Source organism: Taurulus bubalis (genome assembly GCF_910589615.1).
Source record: "Taurulus bubalis genome assembly, chromosome: 4".
Classification (NCBI taxonomy): Eukaryota; Metazoa; Chordata; class Actinopteri; order Perciformes; family Cottidae; genus Taurulus; species Taurulus bubalis.
This window is the reverse complement of record NC_136592.1, coordinates 12,548,618-12,562,989: the sequence shown is the minus strand read 5'-3', so window position 1 is coordinate 12,562,989 and position 14,372 is coordinate 12,548,618. Positions and strand designations below refer to the sequence as shown.

At 40.4% G+C, this 14,372-nt stretch overlaps 1 protein-coding gene across 1 annotated transcript in view; it reads left to right on the top strand.

The window, feature by feature from the left end:
• Nucleotides 1–14,372, top strand: part of tjp1a (tight junction protein 1a) — a gene marked incomplete at its 5' end in the record, with an annotated part of 96,090 nt that overhangs the window by 65,134 nt on the left and 16,584 nt on the right. Inside the window, 14 exons of the mRNA XM_079216855.1 lie at nt 2,225–2,281; nt 3,286–3,410; nt 3,550–3,652; nt 3,767–4,100; nt 4,321–4,424; nt 5,122–5,290; nt 5,482–5,617; nt 6,255–6,266; nt 7,625–7,663; nt 9,971–10,110; nt 10,778–10,883; nt 11,143–11,293; nt 13,239–13,347; nt 13,462–13,681. Coding sequence (XP_079072981.1) covers nt 2,225–2,281; nt 3,286–3,410; nt 3,550–3,652; nt 3,767–4,100; nt 4,321–4,424; nt 5,122–5,290; nt 5,482–5,617; nt 6,255–6,266; nt 7,625–7,663; nt 9,971–10,110; nt 10,778–10,883; nt 11,143–11,293; nt 13,239–13,347; nt 13,462–13,681 — 1,805 coding nt within the window. The remainder of the gene's footprint in view (nt 1–2,224; nt 2,282–3,285; nt 3,411–3,549; nt 3,653–3,766; nt 4,101–4,320; nt 4,425–5,121; nt 5,291–5,481; nt 5,618–6,254; nt 6,267–7,624; nt 7,664–9,970; nt 10,111–10,777; nt 10,884–11,142; nt 11,294–13,238; nt 13,348–13,461; nt 13,682–14,372) is intronic.

The following is a 14,372-nucleotide window of genomic DNA, read 5'->3' as shown; positions in this document are numbered from 1 at the left end:
TTGTATAAGTACCAGTGAGACATGTTGTAGTTGTGAAATGTCTCTTTTGCCTGACTAGACAACGACCTTTCCCCACATACAGAGCATTTACATGACCTCTTTCTCCTTCTAGATATTATAGGCTATTGGGAACCAATTTAAAACCTCAAATGTAGATATTCACAATAATCAAGTTTAGGACTGCAACTAAAGATTGTTTTCGCTATATGTTTTTGGACCAATAAATGCATATTTATTTCTGTAAATTGTCATTAAATAATGTTAATCCAAAACGTATTAGCTTTTAAGATGACAAAACACAGATCACTTTTGAGAAACGGGAACTAGCAAGTGTTTGACGCCAATTAGGCTTATTAAGTATTTCAAATAGAAGATTGATTTACGTTTTATCGAATAATCAACTAGTAGTTTATTTAAGCATCGAAGAAAACAGCATCTCCTTCTTTGTGTTCATTTGTGTCCTTGTCCCAGAAAACTGCAGTATTATGTGTCTGGCCATGTCTAAAATCACCAGACACTCATCAGCTGGCTCCTGGTCTGTGTCCTCATCACATGCAGTTGGCAGCATTGCAGTGTCAACCTGCTGTGAACTTTGTAATTGGGTTAAGGGAAGGTGATGACAGTTATGATCATGACGATGGGGAGGTAGTTTAGGGATTAGGTAATAATTATAGGGTGAGGGAGGGAAATTATCACAATGGCAGGGTGTAGGGTGGACTAATGACAAGGTGTGTTATTTAAAAAAAGCTGATAATAGTTATAGTAAATGAGCACCCTGCCACGTGTGGTGGTGTTTGTCTTTTCCTTCCCCTGCCACGTTGGACTGTGCTCAGCACTCTGCTACAGACAGCTGTGCCATGCCTCCCTGCAGGCAGGCAGACAGACAGGACAGCAGTGTTGCTTTATCAGCTGGAGGGAAGCAGAGTACAGCTGTAATTTAAAGTTGGGGACATATCACTCTGGGAGTAAAAAATAAAAAAGGGCTTTGAGACCCAAATTAAGGAGCATCTGTTTGATCTAATAGTAGTAACATTATCACAGTCTTATAGTTTCATATTAGGTGGGTTTTTTTTTAGCATTTTGAATGCTTCATGCTTAAAAAAAAAAGCCCATACTAAAAGATGAATCATGCATCGAGAGAAACCTGTGTGATGTAACTAAATTAGAGATTGAATGAAAGCAAAAGATGCATGCCAAGCATCAGTTTAATCCAGTGTGGCAGGTCAGAGGGGCAGCTAAATATCTTCTTTGCTTCAGCTCTCTCAGATGACCGAGTCTGGAATAATATACGAGTGTTCACTCAGTCTTGTGAACCTCAGTCAGTCTCTGCTGGCTGTTTACTCATGCTGCTGTCATTCATAATCTTTTCACATGTAGACTTTTAGAATTTAGTCGTGCAAATAAGCAATAGAGTCTACCTTGCTGGGAGCCCAACAACAACAACAACAACAACAACAACAACTCTGACTACTGAAACTGAACAGGATAAAGAAACATTAGGCATGCACATAGTTTTTTGACTGTTACTCTTATCTAAAGCTCCACACAAACAATGTTTTGATTGCAGAATGTTATGAGTCATTGACATTTTGTCAATAGTGTGTTGTATATAAGTATATATTGTGTGAACACTGGTTAAATGTGCCCTCATTGAGTTTGTACTTTTCTTTACGGGAACAGAAGGATTTCACAATAAGATATAATAAAAACCACAGCTAAAGACATATATAATAAACAGTTCTATAGAGCAAATACTTATTGGCATCAGTTGTAATTGGTTGGTTTGTGTTCCTACCTGTTTAAAAATGTGTAACAAGTCCAAAGCGAGTAGAAGGTATAAAGAAAGAAATGTAAAAGCCACATGATGTACAATATATCAGAGAGGTGAAGACTGAACCCTGATCAGTTTTGAGGCTGTACCTAATGGTGGGTTATGTCATGGACTGCATACAGGCGGGTATTTCAAATACTCTCTATCCGTTATATATGTAAAAGACAAGGCATTAGACCGTTCATTATAATGCAGTCCAATACATCACTACCACTAACTACTGCCTAAAAATGAGAGTTCACTTAAAACCTTGCAGGCTCAAAGTCTTCCTAAACTGAACATTAGAAACTTCCATTTGTTGCATGATTATTGTAATTGACTGCATTTGGATGTACGTATGTATAAATTGGCCCGAATATATTAATAATTTCCCTCTTGTTTCTTGCTTTGCAGAGTGCAGCGATGGAGGAAACGGTCATATGGGAACAGCACACAGTGACCCTTCACAGGGTAAGTGTTTACAACTTTTTAATCCACTCTCCTCTTTCTTGTCTTTTTCCCTCTGTATGTCTTGTGTGTTCTTCACTTTTTCCTCCCGGTCTTTCTCTGCCCATCCATCTCTCTTTTCGCTCTGTACTGAGAGGGCCAGCTGTAGATGCAGGATATGTGGTACTGAAACAATAGTCAAGGAACCCAGATGGCAGGAAACAAGGCGAAGGAAGACAGAAATCAGCATCCACATCCTTACTACTTAATTTCACTTCCTTCCTGTTGGCAACATTCTCTTCTCCTTAACACTACTCCAGGGGAAGAGAGGGATGATGGCTTTAGTCACTGTGCTTTTTCTCCAGTATTACGTCATATGTGATTATGAAACATTGCACCGCTGCATATAACTGATAACCCATCTGGCACAATCAGCATCATCAGGTTAACTATCAAACCATTCAAACCCATATTCCCCCAGAGATAACTGATAAATGTATATACTCATTGTCTTGAGTTTCTGAATATGCTTTGCTTTGAGACAATGAAACAGTAGTAGTTAGTTGATGCTGTTGTGCAAGTGGGATTGTATAGAGCACCTGTCTAGACTGGCCTGCTTGCAGTAATCTAATTAGCAGCGGCTTTATTGAGGCTGAAGGAGCAGGCCAGTGTTGCCTGCAGTTCTCTGCCTTGTGGTTTACCTATGTTGTTGTGGTTGTAAGATTACATCACATGTCTTTCTCCCTTGGTGCTTGCTTTTGCGTAGTCAAAAACACAAGTCCTCTAAACCTCCATGGAAACGATCATAATATCTCTGAAAAGCAAAGCTTTGCTCTTGTCGACAGTACATGTCCCAGTCTTTCAAAACCCATCGCATTATTTTACTTAAATAGCATTTTCACTGATAATTAGTCTTCAGAGAGCCTATTAGCCTTTTTTTGTTTACCACAAAGTCTGGCATATGTTTTATGTGACTGCCATGTATACAGTATCAGTCAGTCTGTATGTATGTATTTATTTGTGTGTAGGCCCCAGGATTTGGGTTTGGCATTGCCATCTCAGGTGGGCGAGACAACCCTCATTTCCAGAGTGGGGAGACGTCCATTGTGATATCTGATGTGCTGAAAGGAGGTCCTGCAGAGGGACTGTTACAGTAAGTATTTGATTATTGTTATAAATAGTGTATGGGTTGGTGGAGCACTGTTATTTTGACCTCAGAATTAGATCATGTAAGCTCTTCTTAAATAGTTCTCCGGTTCTCTTTTATTCCATCTATTTTTTCATCGTTTCAGAGAAAATGATCGAGTGGTGATGGTCAATGCAGTCTCTATGGACAACGTAGAGCATGCTTACGCAGTGCAGCAGCTCAGAAAGAGTGGCAAAAATGCAAAGATAGTAAGTTGGACGATGAAGATATTTAACAGTATTTGTCTTTGTGTGACATTGTGTAAATCTCAGGGAGACCATAATAATTGTCATTAACACTCAGAACTTCCTGTCTGTTCCAAGACTATTCGTCGTAAAAGGAAAGTGCAGATCCCTGTTTCTCGACCTGGGGACAGGGAGACAATGTCAGAGCATGAGGAAGAGGACAGTGATGAGGAGGAGGAGGATGGCTATGAGCACCACAGTGGGCATGGTAGCCAAAGTGCCTATGCAGGAGCAAGCGGCGGCACAGGCACCGGCAGGCGGCACGAGCGTGAGCGTAGCAGCAGTGGCAGGAGGGATCACAGTGCCTCGCGGGAGAGGAGCGTCTCACCACGCTCTGATCGCCGATCACAAGCCTCCTCTGCTGCACAAAGGCCTGCGAAAGTCACCCTGGTCAAGTCCCGCAAAAATGAAGGTGAGCAACACACTGTCCGACCACCTTAAAATGTTCTATGCATAATGTGGATAAAACAAATTCTAGAGTTTCTCATCTTTCTGGTACTCAAAGTCAATCAGAACTTTAATGTTGACTAGTCTCTGTGTATTTTATTTGCAGAGTGCCGATTTGTGGTGATGAGTTCAATTGATGCGCCCTGTTAATATTAATTTGTTATGCTTATTAACTCTGAAAGTAGAATATGGACTGCGGTTGGCCAGCCACATCTTTGTGAAGGACATCTCTCCTGAGAGCCTTGCTGCCAGAGATGGAAACATCCAGGAGGGAGACGTTGTGCTTAAGGTGAGAGAAAAGAGCGCAGTGTTTGCATGAATGGATAAGACAGGGATTTTTAAACATAAAAGACGAATATGTTAAGAATTAGCTTTAAATAATTTCATTAGCAGAAGGAATGAGGTAGGATGAAAGAGAACTGAGTATCAGCCAGGTTTACTGAGACTAGTCTGCTGTGGGAATCTTTGAGCTGCTGAGAAAGTGGAGGTCACAGTTCATTGGTATGCAGGCTCACCCGCAGGAATACCACACATTCCATTATTCCTTTGAATTTATATCCACTCAATCTCTAAGGAGGGTAAAATCCTCCTTTACATTACAGAGATGAATTAAAAATCCAATTTACTGTATCAAGTGTTCTGAAGTGAGGCAGATACATTTTCAATTGAGCACCAGGCCAAAGACCAATACACATAAATATTTGAATGAAGATAATGACATTTATACAATGTGGGATTCAATACTTGAGACTGTTTGTGTCTCTGACAGCACTAAACGCATTGCAATCCGAATTATATAAATGTTTTAACTTATTTACAGTATAGCCTCCTCTGCATCCTTATTGTTGTGAGATACATTCACAATTATTCTTTGTGGTGATGCCATAGTTATTAACAGCACATTGTGGGGTCTACAGGAAAATTGCGCCGTGAAGATGGCTTGTCTATTCAGTTCTCATGCTGGCCCTCTCTTCTTCCCCTGGCAGATCAATGGCACAGTCACAGAGAACCTATCACTAATAGATGCCAAGAAGCTGATCGAGAGGTCAAAGGGCAAGTTGAAGATGGTGGTGCAAAGAGATGAGCGAGCCACGCTGCTCAACATTCCCGACCTTGATGACAGCATCCCATCAGCCAATAACTCCGACAGAGACGGTGAGACTACAGACATCTAGCAGTACTTTGTTGGGTGCAGCTGGCCTTTGATTGCACAAGCTGTGACCGTGTTTTTTTTAATACAAAAGACGGATCTGTAATTTTTTTTTAAGCACTGAGAAAGAAGTTGAAATAAGTTGATCTTGATTTACGTCATTGATGCTAATACATATTTAATTTCAATTTCACAGACATTTCAGAAATACATTCACTGACATCTGACCATTCCAATCGATCCCACGGGCGAGGGAGTCGATCACGTTCACCTGACAGGCCTGAACCATCGGACCTTCCCCGTCACTCACCTCGGCAGATCAGCAATGGCAGGTAAGCGAAGTGCACATGCACACTGACACCTAACTGCAAATCCGGTAATGGGACACAGCTGTCACACATGCCACACTCGTACATCCATACTCCCACCACTCCAACTTCATACATCACGTTCACATACGCGGGTTAGTGGGTGCGGAGTAAGTACCTTGCACCACTGATGCATAAATCAATAGATAAAGTCATTGCATGCATAAACCATCACATCACGCCATCACAGTTCCAATAAAGCCTTACTCTAGGAGAGGACTGAGGAAGACGGGAGGGATTAACCCACCTCCTCCTGTTGGACCAAGGTCTGAATACTAGATAGTTTTAACCATTTTCTGTCCAGAGGATCACCTTCAAACTGTATACGGTTGTCTCCGCTTTATGTTGTCACTCACTTAAATCCTGCAAAGCTAGATTTATTTAATATTCAACATACATTTGACTCTTTTTGCCATTACTCATGCTTATGACCTCAACATTAGCACTTACAATAAAATCTGTATTTTATAATGCATGCTCCATTAATGCAGTGCCATTTCATAGCTATTTTCTGCATAAACTCTGCACACATTATGTAATTTCTTTCACAACATTTTAATGGCCATAATGTCTCTTTGTCCTTCTCTTTTCTTACTGCCAGTTGGAGCTTCCAGTAAGTTATCCTTGTTGTAGTTTAGTGGTTTTATAGCCTCTTGTAGCTAGAGGAAGTCATGCAAGTGACTATAGTGACTCTCAGTCAGTGTGGAAATTAGGCATTGTATGCTTATTAGGTAAGCACCAGATACTGAGTGTAGTTGGATGAGACCAGATTACTTGAACTGGACAGTTGATAACAGAACTATGAAGGGAAACAGGCGTGGCACTTTTTGGAGCAAACCCATTCTAATTAGAGATGCACCAATACTGATTTCGGATGTTGGTCCGATACTGATATTGGGATATTGGTCCGATACCGACTCAAATCGATGGATCAGGTATCGGTGACAATAGGCCGATCTGGTATCGTATACCATTATTTTGATAAACAACAATTCAGTACAACGTATCTATGTATTTATTTTAGATTTTTTTTTATTTTTTTTTTACAAAGTTTAGAAAACAATGTTTAAATTAAGCCTAATGTTGCGCTTCACATACAATAATAATCCCAGTCACTTCCACACAGAGAGGCAGACATCTTATTAATTAAACACTGGTATCGGATCGGTTGTTGGTAACTACTGGTACCCAAAGCCCAGGTATCAGTATCCATATCGGGACTAAAAACAATGGTCGGTGCATCCTTAATGCTCAGACTATCAATGGCTGCAATGAGAAGAAACAGAGGCCTTCTTGCTGGTTTCTAATCTTAGTCAAGGGCTGTGTTTGATACTGTGAAGTAGGGGTGAGTATTGAACCAGGGGCCCAAATCCATGCAGCCTTCAAGCACTTGTTCTGGAATGAACTGTCAGAGTTTAGTATAACCATATTTCTATTTCATCATATTTACTCAGGCCTTGAGTCGCAGACACAGTAGGCTTTCTGTACTCCAAACCATGATTAAAAACTATGTTACAGACCAAGTTGTTTTTAACTAAATACAAAACTAACCAGATGTACAATTTTGTTAACTATTTATGTCTCATTGCTATCATTGCTAAATAGTGGCATCGCTTGTGTGATGTTGATGAGATGAAGGTCTGACTATGTGAGATAAGGGTGCCAAACCTGCTGTTTTATAACAAACTTTCTTTTTGAAAGGCAAAATGTCTCACTGGAACAGGTATACAAAACCCAAATTTAGCTGGAAAACCAATAGCTGTATTGAGATATTTCTTACATTACTTGTTTTGCACTGACCCACACATACAGCAGCTGTAGCTGTAGGATGTTAGATCACTATGTTGCTGCTAGTTTGGCTTTTCTAGCATAGTTGCTTGTCACTCGTATCAGAATAACCTCCAGTGCTGCCCTTTCATGAGATGGTACATCATGTCAGACTGTGGAGTAACCTTCATTGTTTCAATGCAGGATGAGGGCAGGTTCACTGTTGCACAGATTACTTCCAATGTAAGTGAATCCACCTTTCTGATAACAGACCAGTGTGTATTTGTTTTGAGCCCTATCAATATACACCCTATACTTCTGTGGCTCTCTCCCTGATCCCTCTTTTATCTTTGTGGACCAAATTTGTGTCTGTCCAGAAGTTAGAAAACCAATTGTTATGCCATATTTGTGTGCACCATTCCACGTGTTGTATTACTGGTTATTCTGGTAAGCACAGGAATTATCATAAGAGGAGTTACACCTGCTTCTCATGTTTGTTTGTGGTTGAAGAACTGAGTGAGGAAGTAACAGTCTGACTGTCCCAAGAATGTGATGTCAGGGAATGTTTTACTATCTCCCAGTTTAGGAGGGGGAAAAGGAATTTGACATACTTCCCACAGTGCTTTGCCCCAAGCCAGATGGTTTGCTTAACCTGATTGGCTGTAGGGCTTAGAGGCATTCTTTTCCCTGGGGTATGATGCTGTTGTGTGTTTTGGAATAAAAACATCATCAAAAATACCCTTCATTCAAAGTGTCTCTTAGTGAGCACGAGTATAGGCTATTTATCTTTCATTTGTCTTTCACGGAAGTAAACCCAAACTCCTCTTAATGCTCGTCATGGTTCAACTTAAAGATACATTTATGTGAGTAATTAATCATTTTAGTTAAAAAAAAAAAAATTTTGTTCATAATATGCTTAATTGTTAGCTTGTTAGTTCACAAAAATGTTGCCTTGCAAATTTGGTTTGTTTCGCAAAGAGATGTCTGTATATCTAGTAAGCTTTTCAATATTTTGGAGCTTGTGAATGGATGAAATTATACAGACTGGGACCGTTATGCAGTGTTGAGATTCTGGTTTGGCAGCAAAACCATATTTGTGTATTGTTTGTTTTATATCTGTGCAGCCACGTCTCTTCTGCTCCTTCACTTTTTCTGTCTCTCCCTTCCTTTGCTCACTCTCGCCTGTACACGTACTGTAAGAATGTGTAAGCGCGGGGATTGAACAAAGACTTCTATCTAATGTAGTTTGTTAGTGTGAAGCCTTTTTTAGCACCATTCTGCAGCAAGGAATACCAGATTTAGGCCACAACTGATCTCTCACTTCTCTCTCTCTTTCGGTCCCTTGCTCTTGCTGTGTTTTTCTCTTTTTTTCCCCCTCTCTCATTCATCCAGTACACACAGACGCAAACACATACTCTCTCTCTCTCTCTCTCTCTCTCTCTCTCTCTCTCTCTCTCTCTCATTACAATTCTGTTAGTTCTCTCTTTCTCTCTCTCTCTCTCTCTTTCTCTTTTTCTTTCTTATTACAATTCTGTTATTTATCCTTAGGCTGCAGCTCCCCAGCCTCTACCTCTACAACAAAGTCCCTTGCGGGACTCACTGATGCCATGTTTTACATTTGTGTTTTACTGTGTTTCTTTTATGGGTGACTACACTGTACTGTATACTTTCCATACACTGTATATACAGTCTTCATACTGCATGAGCCAAAATGACAGAATGGGAGAAGTTGCCTAGTCTGAGCTGGTGGCACAGCCTGCACCTTCACATTCTTCGACTAAAGCTTCTGAATGCTGCTCAAGTACTGTGCCAGCAGGCAGTCATGTGACCAGATTGGAATTCAACCATTGTTTTAAGCAGCAGAGCCTTTTCTACTCTGTTAGTCACAGCCCACAAGACACACACACACACACACACACACACACACACACACACACACACACACACACACACACACACACACACACACCGTTTCCTCTTGTTTATTCTATCCAGGTTAAACAGGAACTTGGACTGAAAAGTATCCGAACTCAGACGTTTATGTTGGGAGACTTGGTTTGATTTTTCTTTCTCCGCCTATGTGCTTTTATTGGAACGGTTGATAAAGTGGGAGTTTACATCAATAATCCAGAACAATTTCATTTGGAAATTAAAACATTTATGATCATTTATTGATAACCATGTCTGCTCCAATTTAAATTAATATCAGTTTATGGTTCGGAGTGTAGTTGGCCATTTGGAGAGTCTTTTTGACAAAAGCCACACATCCTTCTTTGAATAGCTTATTGTCTTCTCAGTCATTATTATGTCCACATGTCCTTATCACGTCATCCATGGTCCATGCTATATCCTTTTGGGTTCATTTTAGTCTTCCTGGTGATGTTAGGACAAAACTATATAAACATTCACAGAAAATACAGGGTAATTCTTACACGCATGAGCAAAGATGTGGCAGTTATTTAAGGAATGCATTAATGACATTTTTTATTGTTTACGGTGTTGACAGTCCACGTGTACTGAATTGCCATGTGTAATTTTTGTCTATTTCAGCCATCGAAGTCGAGATGAGGAACGCGTATCTAAACCAGGGACCATGTCCACACCAGTTAAAAGCTCTGATGACGGCATCTTGTCACAGACGAGCGACCAGGCCAGTTCCAGAGATGACAAACAGTTACCCCCGCTGCCTGGTACGGAAACCTCTGCCCATCACCCCCTCAGCTCTAGTGGTTTCTCTTGTTTCTAGTGGTTTCTCACCTTCTTCATTTCTAGATTTCATTGTCATTAGTACACAAAAGTTTCAGTTAGGTCTTACAGCAGAGAGAGTTCCACTAACGCTTGGTTTAGTGAAAGTTTAGATTAGTTTAGTTTAATAAACTCTACAAGTATTGTTTTTTTTCCTGTAGAGCTGTGCCGCAAGACAAAATATTAAAAAGACTAACAGTGTGTCGGGGGTTAGATACACAGTAGCATGATAATCCACGGTTACTGTTTAAAAACGCACCATTGGAACTGTTGTCTATTGGGTAATATCTAATCAAATGTTATTATGAACTATAAATTGAATTTTTTCTCAGTCTTCATAAAGAAATACTAAATATGCATGTCACCAAATGAGACTCATGTGTATGATTGATATTACAAAATGAATATTCATCACCAAATCTGACATGGATTAAAGTTGACACTTTGACTTGGTTTGAATACAATTGGTTTCACTATTACCAAACACTCGGCTAACTATCTTGTATCAAACCTCACAAAACGATGAAACTGATGCTGTTCAGTCTATAGTGTGTACCAGTTTCTTTGGGAGTGTGTTTGTTATTTTACTTTGTGTGTTTGTATTTGATACAGAACCAAAGCCAGTTTATGCCCAGCCTGGTCAGCCTGACGTGGATCTGCCTGTCAGCCCGTCCGATGCCCCTGTACCCAGCGCTGCTCATGATGACAGCATCCTCAGGTAATTGTCCACGATGCTCTCGTCCAACGCACCTTATAGTATTGACTCATGTCATCCAGTGTATTTAATATTCACTTTATTATTCTCTTAAAGAAGAAGCCATGTGCTTGAAATTTTGTTCAGATATTCTGATCAGCTTTGATCAGAACATGATGAAATAGCTGGCTGCGTTTTGTGTCTCTTAGAATGATTGTTTTTACATCCCTGATTTGCTGACCTTTTTGTTTAATTTTATCTGTCTACCTGTGTCCTCCAGCAGGCCGAGTATGAAGCTGGTCAAGTTCAAGAAGGGAGAGAGTGTCGGTCTGCGGTTAGCAGGAGGGAACGACGTGGGGATTTTTGTGGCAGGTGTTTTGGAGGACAGTCCTGCGGCTAAGGAAGGGCTGGAGGAGGGAGACCAGATTCTCAGGGTACGCTGCACTCATCACTTAAGCTGGCTATTGTTTGCTTTCTGCAGTAAACGTGTATACATGAAATGTAGTTTTTTTTTTTTTTAATAGTGGCGAGGCATTTGAAGAATCTCACATTTCAGCATTTTTTTTCTGGAGAAACCTGATTTAATGTAAATGTAGGTCAGTTTTTGTGTACATGACAATAATTCAGAAGGAAAGCATATCGGTAAGGCAGCAGTTTAGTGGGTTGAAAGGAAAAATGATCAGTCTCTTCAAAAAAATCTCACCCAAAGTCTGGATAACTGACAACTGAAGCTAAAATAGGTAGATCTAAGTTGGCTTTCACAGCTGATGGACTGTGGAGTATTTATACAATTCTGATCCTTCATTGTCTGTCAAAGACAAATGACTCCTCAGGCTGCACTATCATTTACACTATCATTTATCAAATATGCCAGCCATGCTTTGAAAAGAATGGAAAGTGATGGTGAAGAAATCTGCTGCATGTAAGCAAAGGTTTTACAGTATTCAGGGGTGTGGAAGTATGTTCTCTGATTTCCTCTTTTAAACAGTTTTCTCCCAACCTGTTGATTTTGTGCACATGTAAGCGTAGTGTATATGTTACTTATTTGGCCTACTATTATGTAGCTTGTAAGATAATTTGAAGGTATTGTTTTCTGTCAGAGTTTATTCAGGCTTTTGTTTTTAGTCAGTATTAACTGTACATTTTTGTTCATGTCCCATGTATGAAAGTGGGAAGAACATCTGGTGTTATTGTCAAAATAGAGGAGCAGTAGCTGCCCACACTAACTTAGATAGTCAGTGTTGAAACTATGTGATCCCATGGCCACAATAGTTTTATTTCTCTGTAAAGTGATCTTGGGAATACAGTACAATGTATCCGTCAGTCTATGAGTCATTCTGGGCTCTGCCCCGTGTCAAAACTCCCCTTGTTTCCAATGTGAAGACACAATAGTCGTTCTTCCACTCTGACCTCAGAACAGTTGACTTTCTGTTTCACTGAACACTAGAGTAACATTGTTGATGGGATGATGGAAGCCCTCTTGATGTCAGTGTTGGATCCATTCAGATGTGTTTATATAACAGCCAAGCATTACACCTGCTTTGTTTAATGTTATAACTGTGAATCTGTGTAGTATTACACTGCACAGAAGAGGCTGAGTATTTAGCCACGCAGTTCTTCTCCTCCACGACGTAGACATTCATGGACTGCATTTATCTTACAGACAAAGCTGTCCATTACCGTATCTCCTTCTCTTAATGAATACACTGTCTTGTGTTCCTCCCACTCCTGTGTGTGTGTGTGTGTGTGTGTGTGTGTGTGTGTGTGTGTGTGTGTGTGTGTGTGTGTGTGTGTGTGTGTGTGTGTGTGTGTGTGTGTGTGTGTGTGTGTGTGTGTGTGTGTGTGTGTGTGTGCGTGCGTTCTCCACTGTACAAACACACCTCAGACTTCCAGGACATTGTTTTCCATCTTCAGATGGTTTCCCTTTGGTCATGGTGTGCGAGTGGAGATAGAGACGTCAAGCCCTCCTATTTCTGGGAAGGATAAAGGTGTCTTTCTGAGGTTCAGTGATTCAGCCCATGTGTTTCTGGTTCCCCTGTTGCCCCTCAAGCATAGTCAATAAACAAAAGTTATTGTGTTTGGGACAGCAGCAGGAGACGAGGAGGAGGCTGCTCGGTTGTAGGGGGAATACATGGCCCTACTTTTGTTTCAGGAACAGTTTTGTTTTTTTGTCCAAAAAAGTTGGGAACAGAACACACTTTAGCCTGGTAGCTTTCAACATGTGTTTTGCATTCAACATTGATTATTTAAGAACTTGGTGGAATAAACTTGGGGACATAAGATTAAGAGCTTATGACTTGCTATTTTGTGTGCTAGTCCACTTGTGCTTTGATGGGACTGTAAGTAGATTTTTATAGGTCTTCTGTTCTGCATCCGTAGGTGAACAATGTGGACTTTGCTAACATCATCCGGGAGGAGGCTGTGCTGTTTCTGCTAGATCTCCCAAAAGGAGAAGAAGTTACTATTTTGGCCCAAAAGAAGAAGGATGGTGAGTGATGGCAGTATGAAGTATTGGGTCAGTAGTGTCAATCTATTAGGTATCAAAACCAGCACATTTAAAAGGTTGCTGTAATCATTTTGCTATTTTCTACTTTTTCTTTAGTGTATCGGAGGATAGTTGAATCAGACGTTGGAGACTCCTTCTACATCCGGACACATTTTGAATATGAAAAAGAGTCACCATACGGGCTTAGCTTTAACAAGGGCGAGGTGTTTCGTGTAGTAGACACACTCTACAACGGCAAATTAGGCTCCTGGCTCGCTATCCGCATTGGCAAGAACCATCAGGAAGTGGAAAGGGGCATCATACCCAACAAGAACAGGTAAAAGAAGATTCAGGTCACACCTTTTCATACTTGTGCAGCTTGTTCTGGCACTTAATGAATGAACAGGGTGGAGATAGGAATATCATAATTGTGGTTGATCTGCGAGTAGCGAGGAAGGACTTGAGAGCATAATCAACTGTATTTTACACATTTATCCTGATTTTTATTTTTTATGTTTATTATTTTTATATAAGAAAAAGCTTTAGGTCTGTTATAAAGTGCAAGTGTTTTTAAAGTAGGGCATATTTAACACATCCAGTGCGTCAGGTAAATGGTTGAATAAGGATTACTGTGAGGTTTGTGAGGCCCTAGGAAATCAGTGTGTCTGAGAATCGGTAGTGTAGAGATGATGATGATCCAGCCAACAGCATCGTTTTATCTCGGCCCGTCTCCACAGCCTTCAAGAGCCTCTGGCAGTGTTTACACAGTGATTTCTCTCTTTTCTGCTGACAGAAAAGACATAGCTGTCCATATGCTGCATGCATTTATATCACATACATTAAGCATTGTGAAATATATATCAGTGTCTCAGCCAAGATAAACCTCCCTCCCTGGATAGTCTTTCAAAACATAAAACCCTAAACACACACTCAGAATTCAATATTATTATTTTAAAAAAACATCCATCAAAGGAAGGCCTCTATTATTCAACGCCACTTGGAATAAGTTTCCTCCCCATAGGCCAACT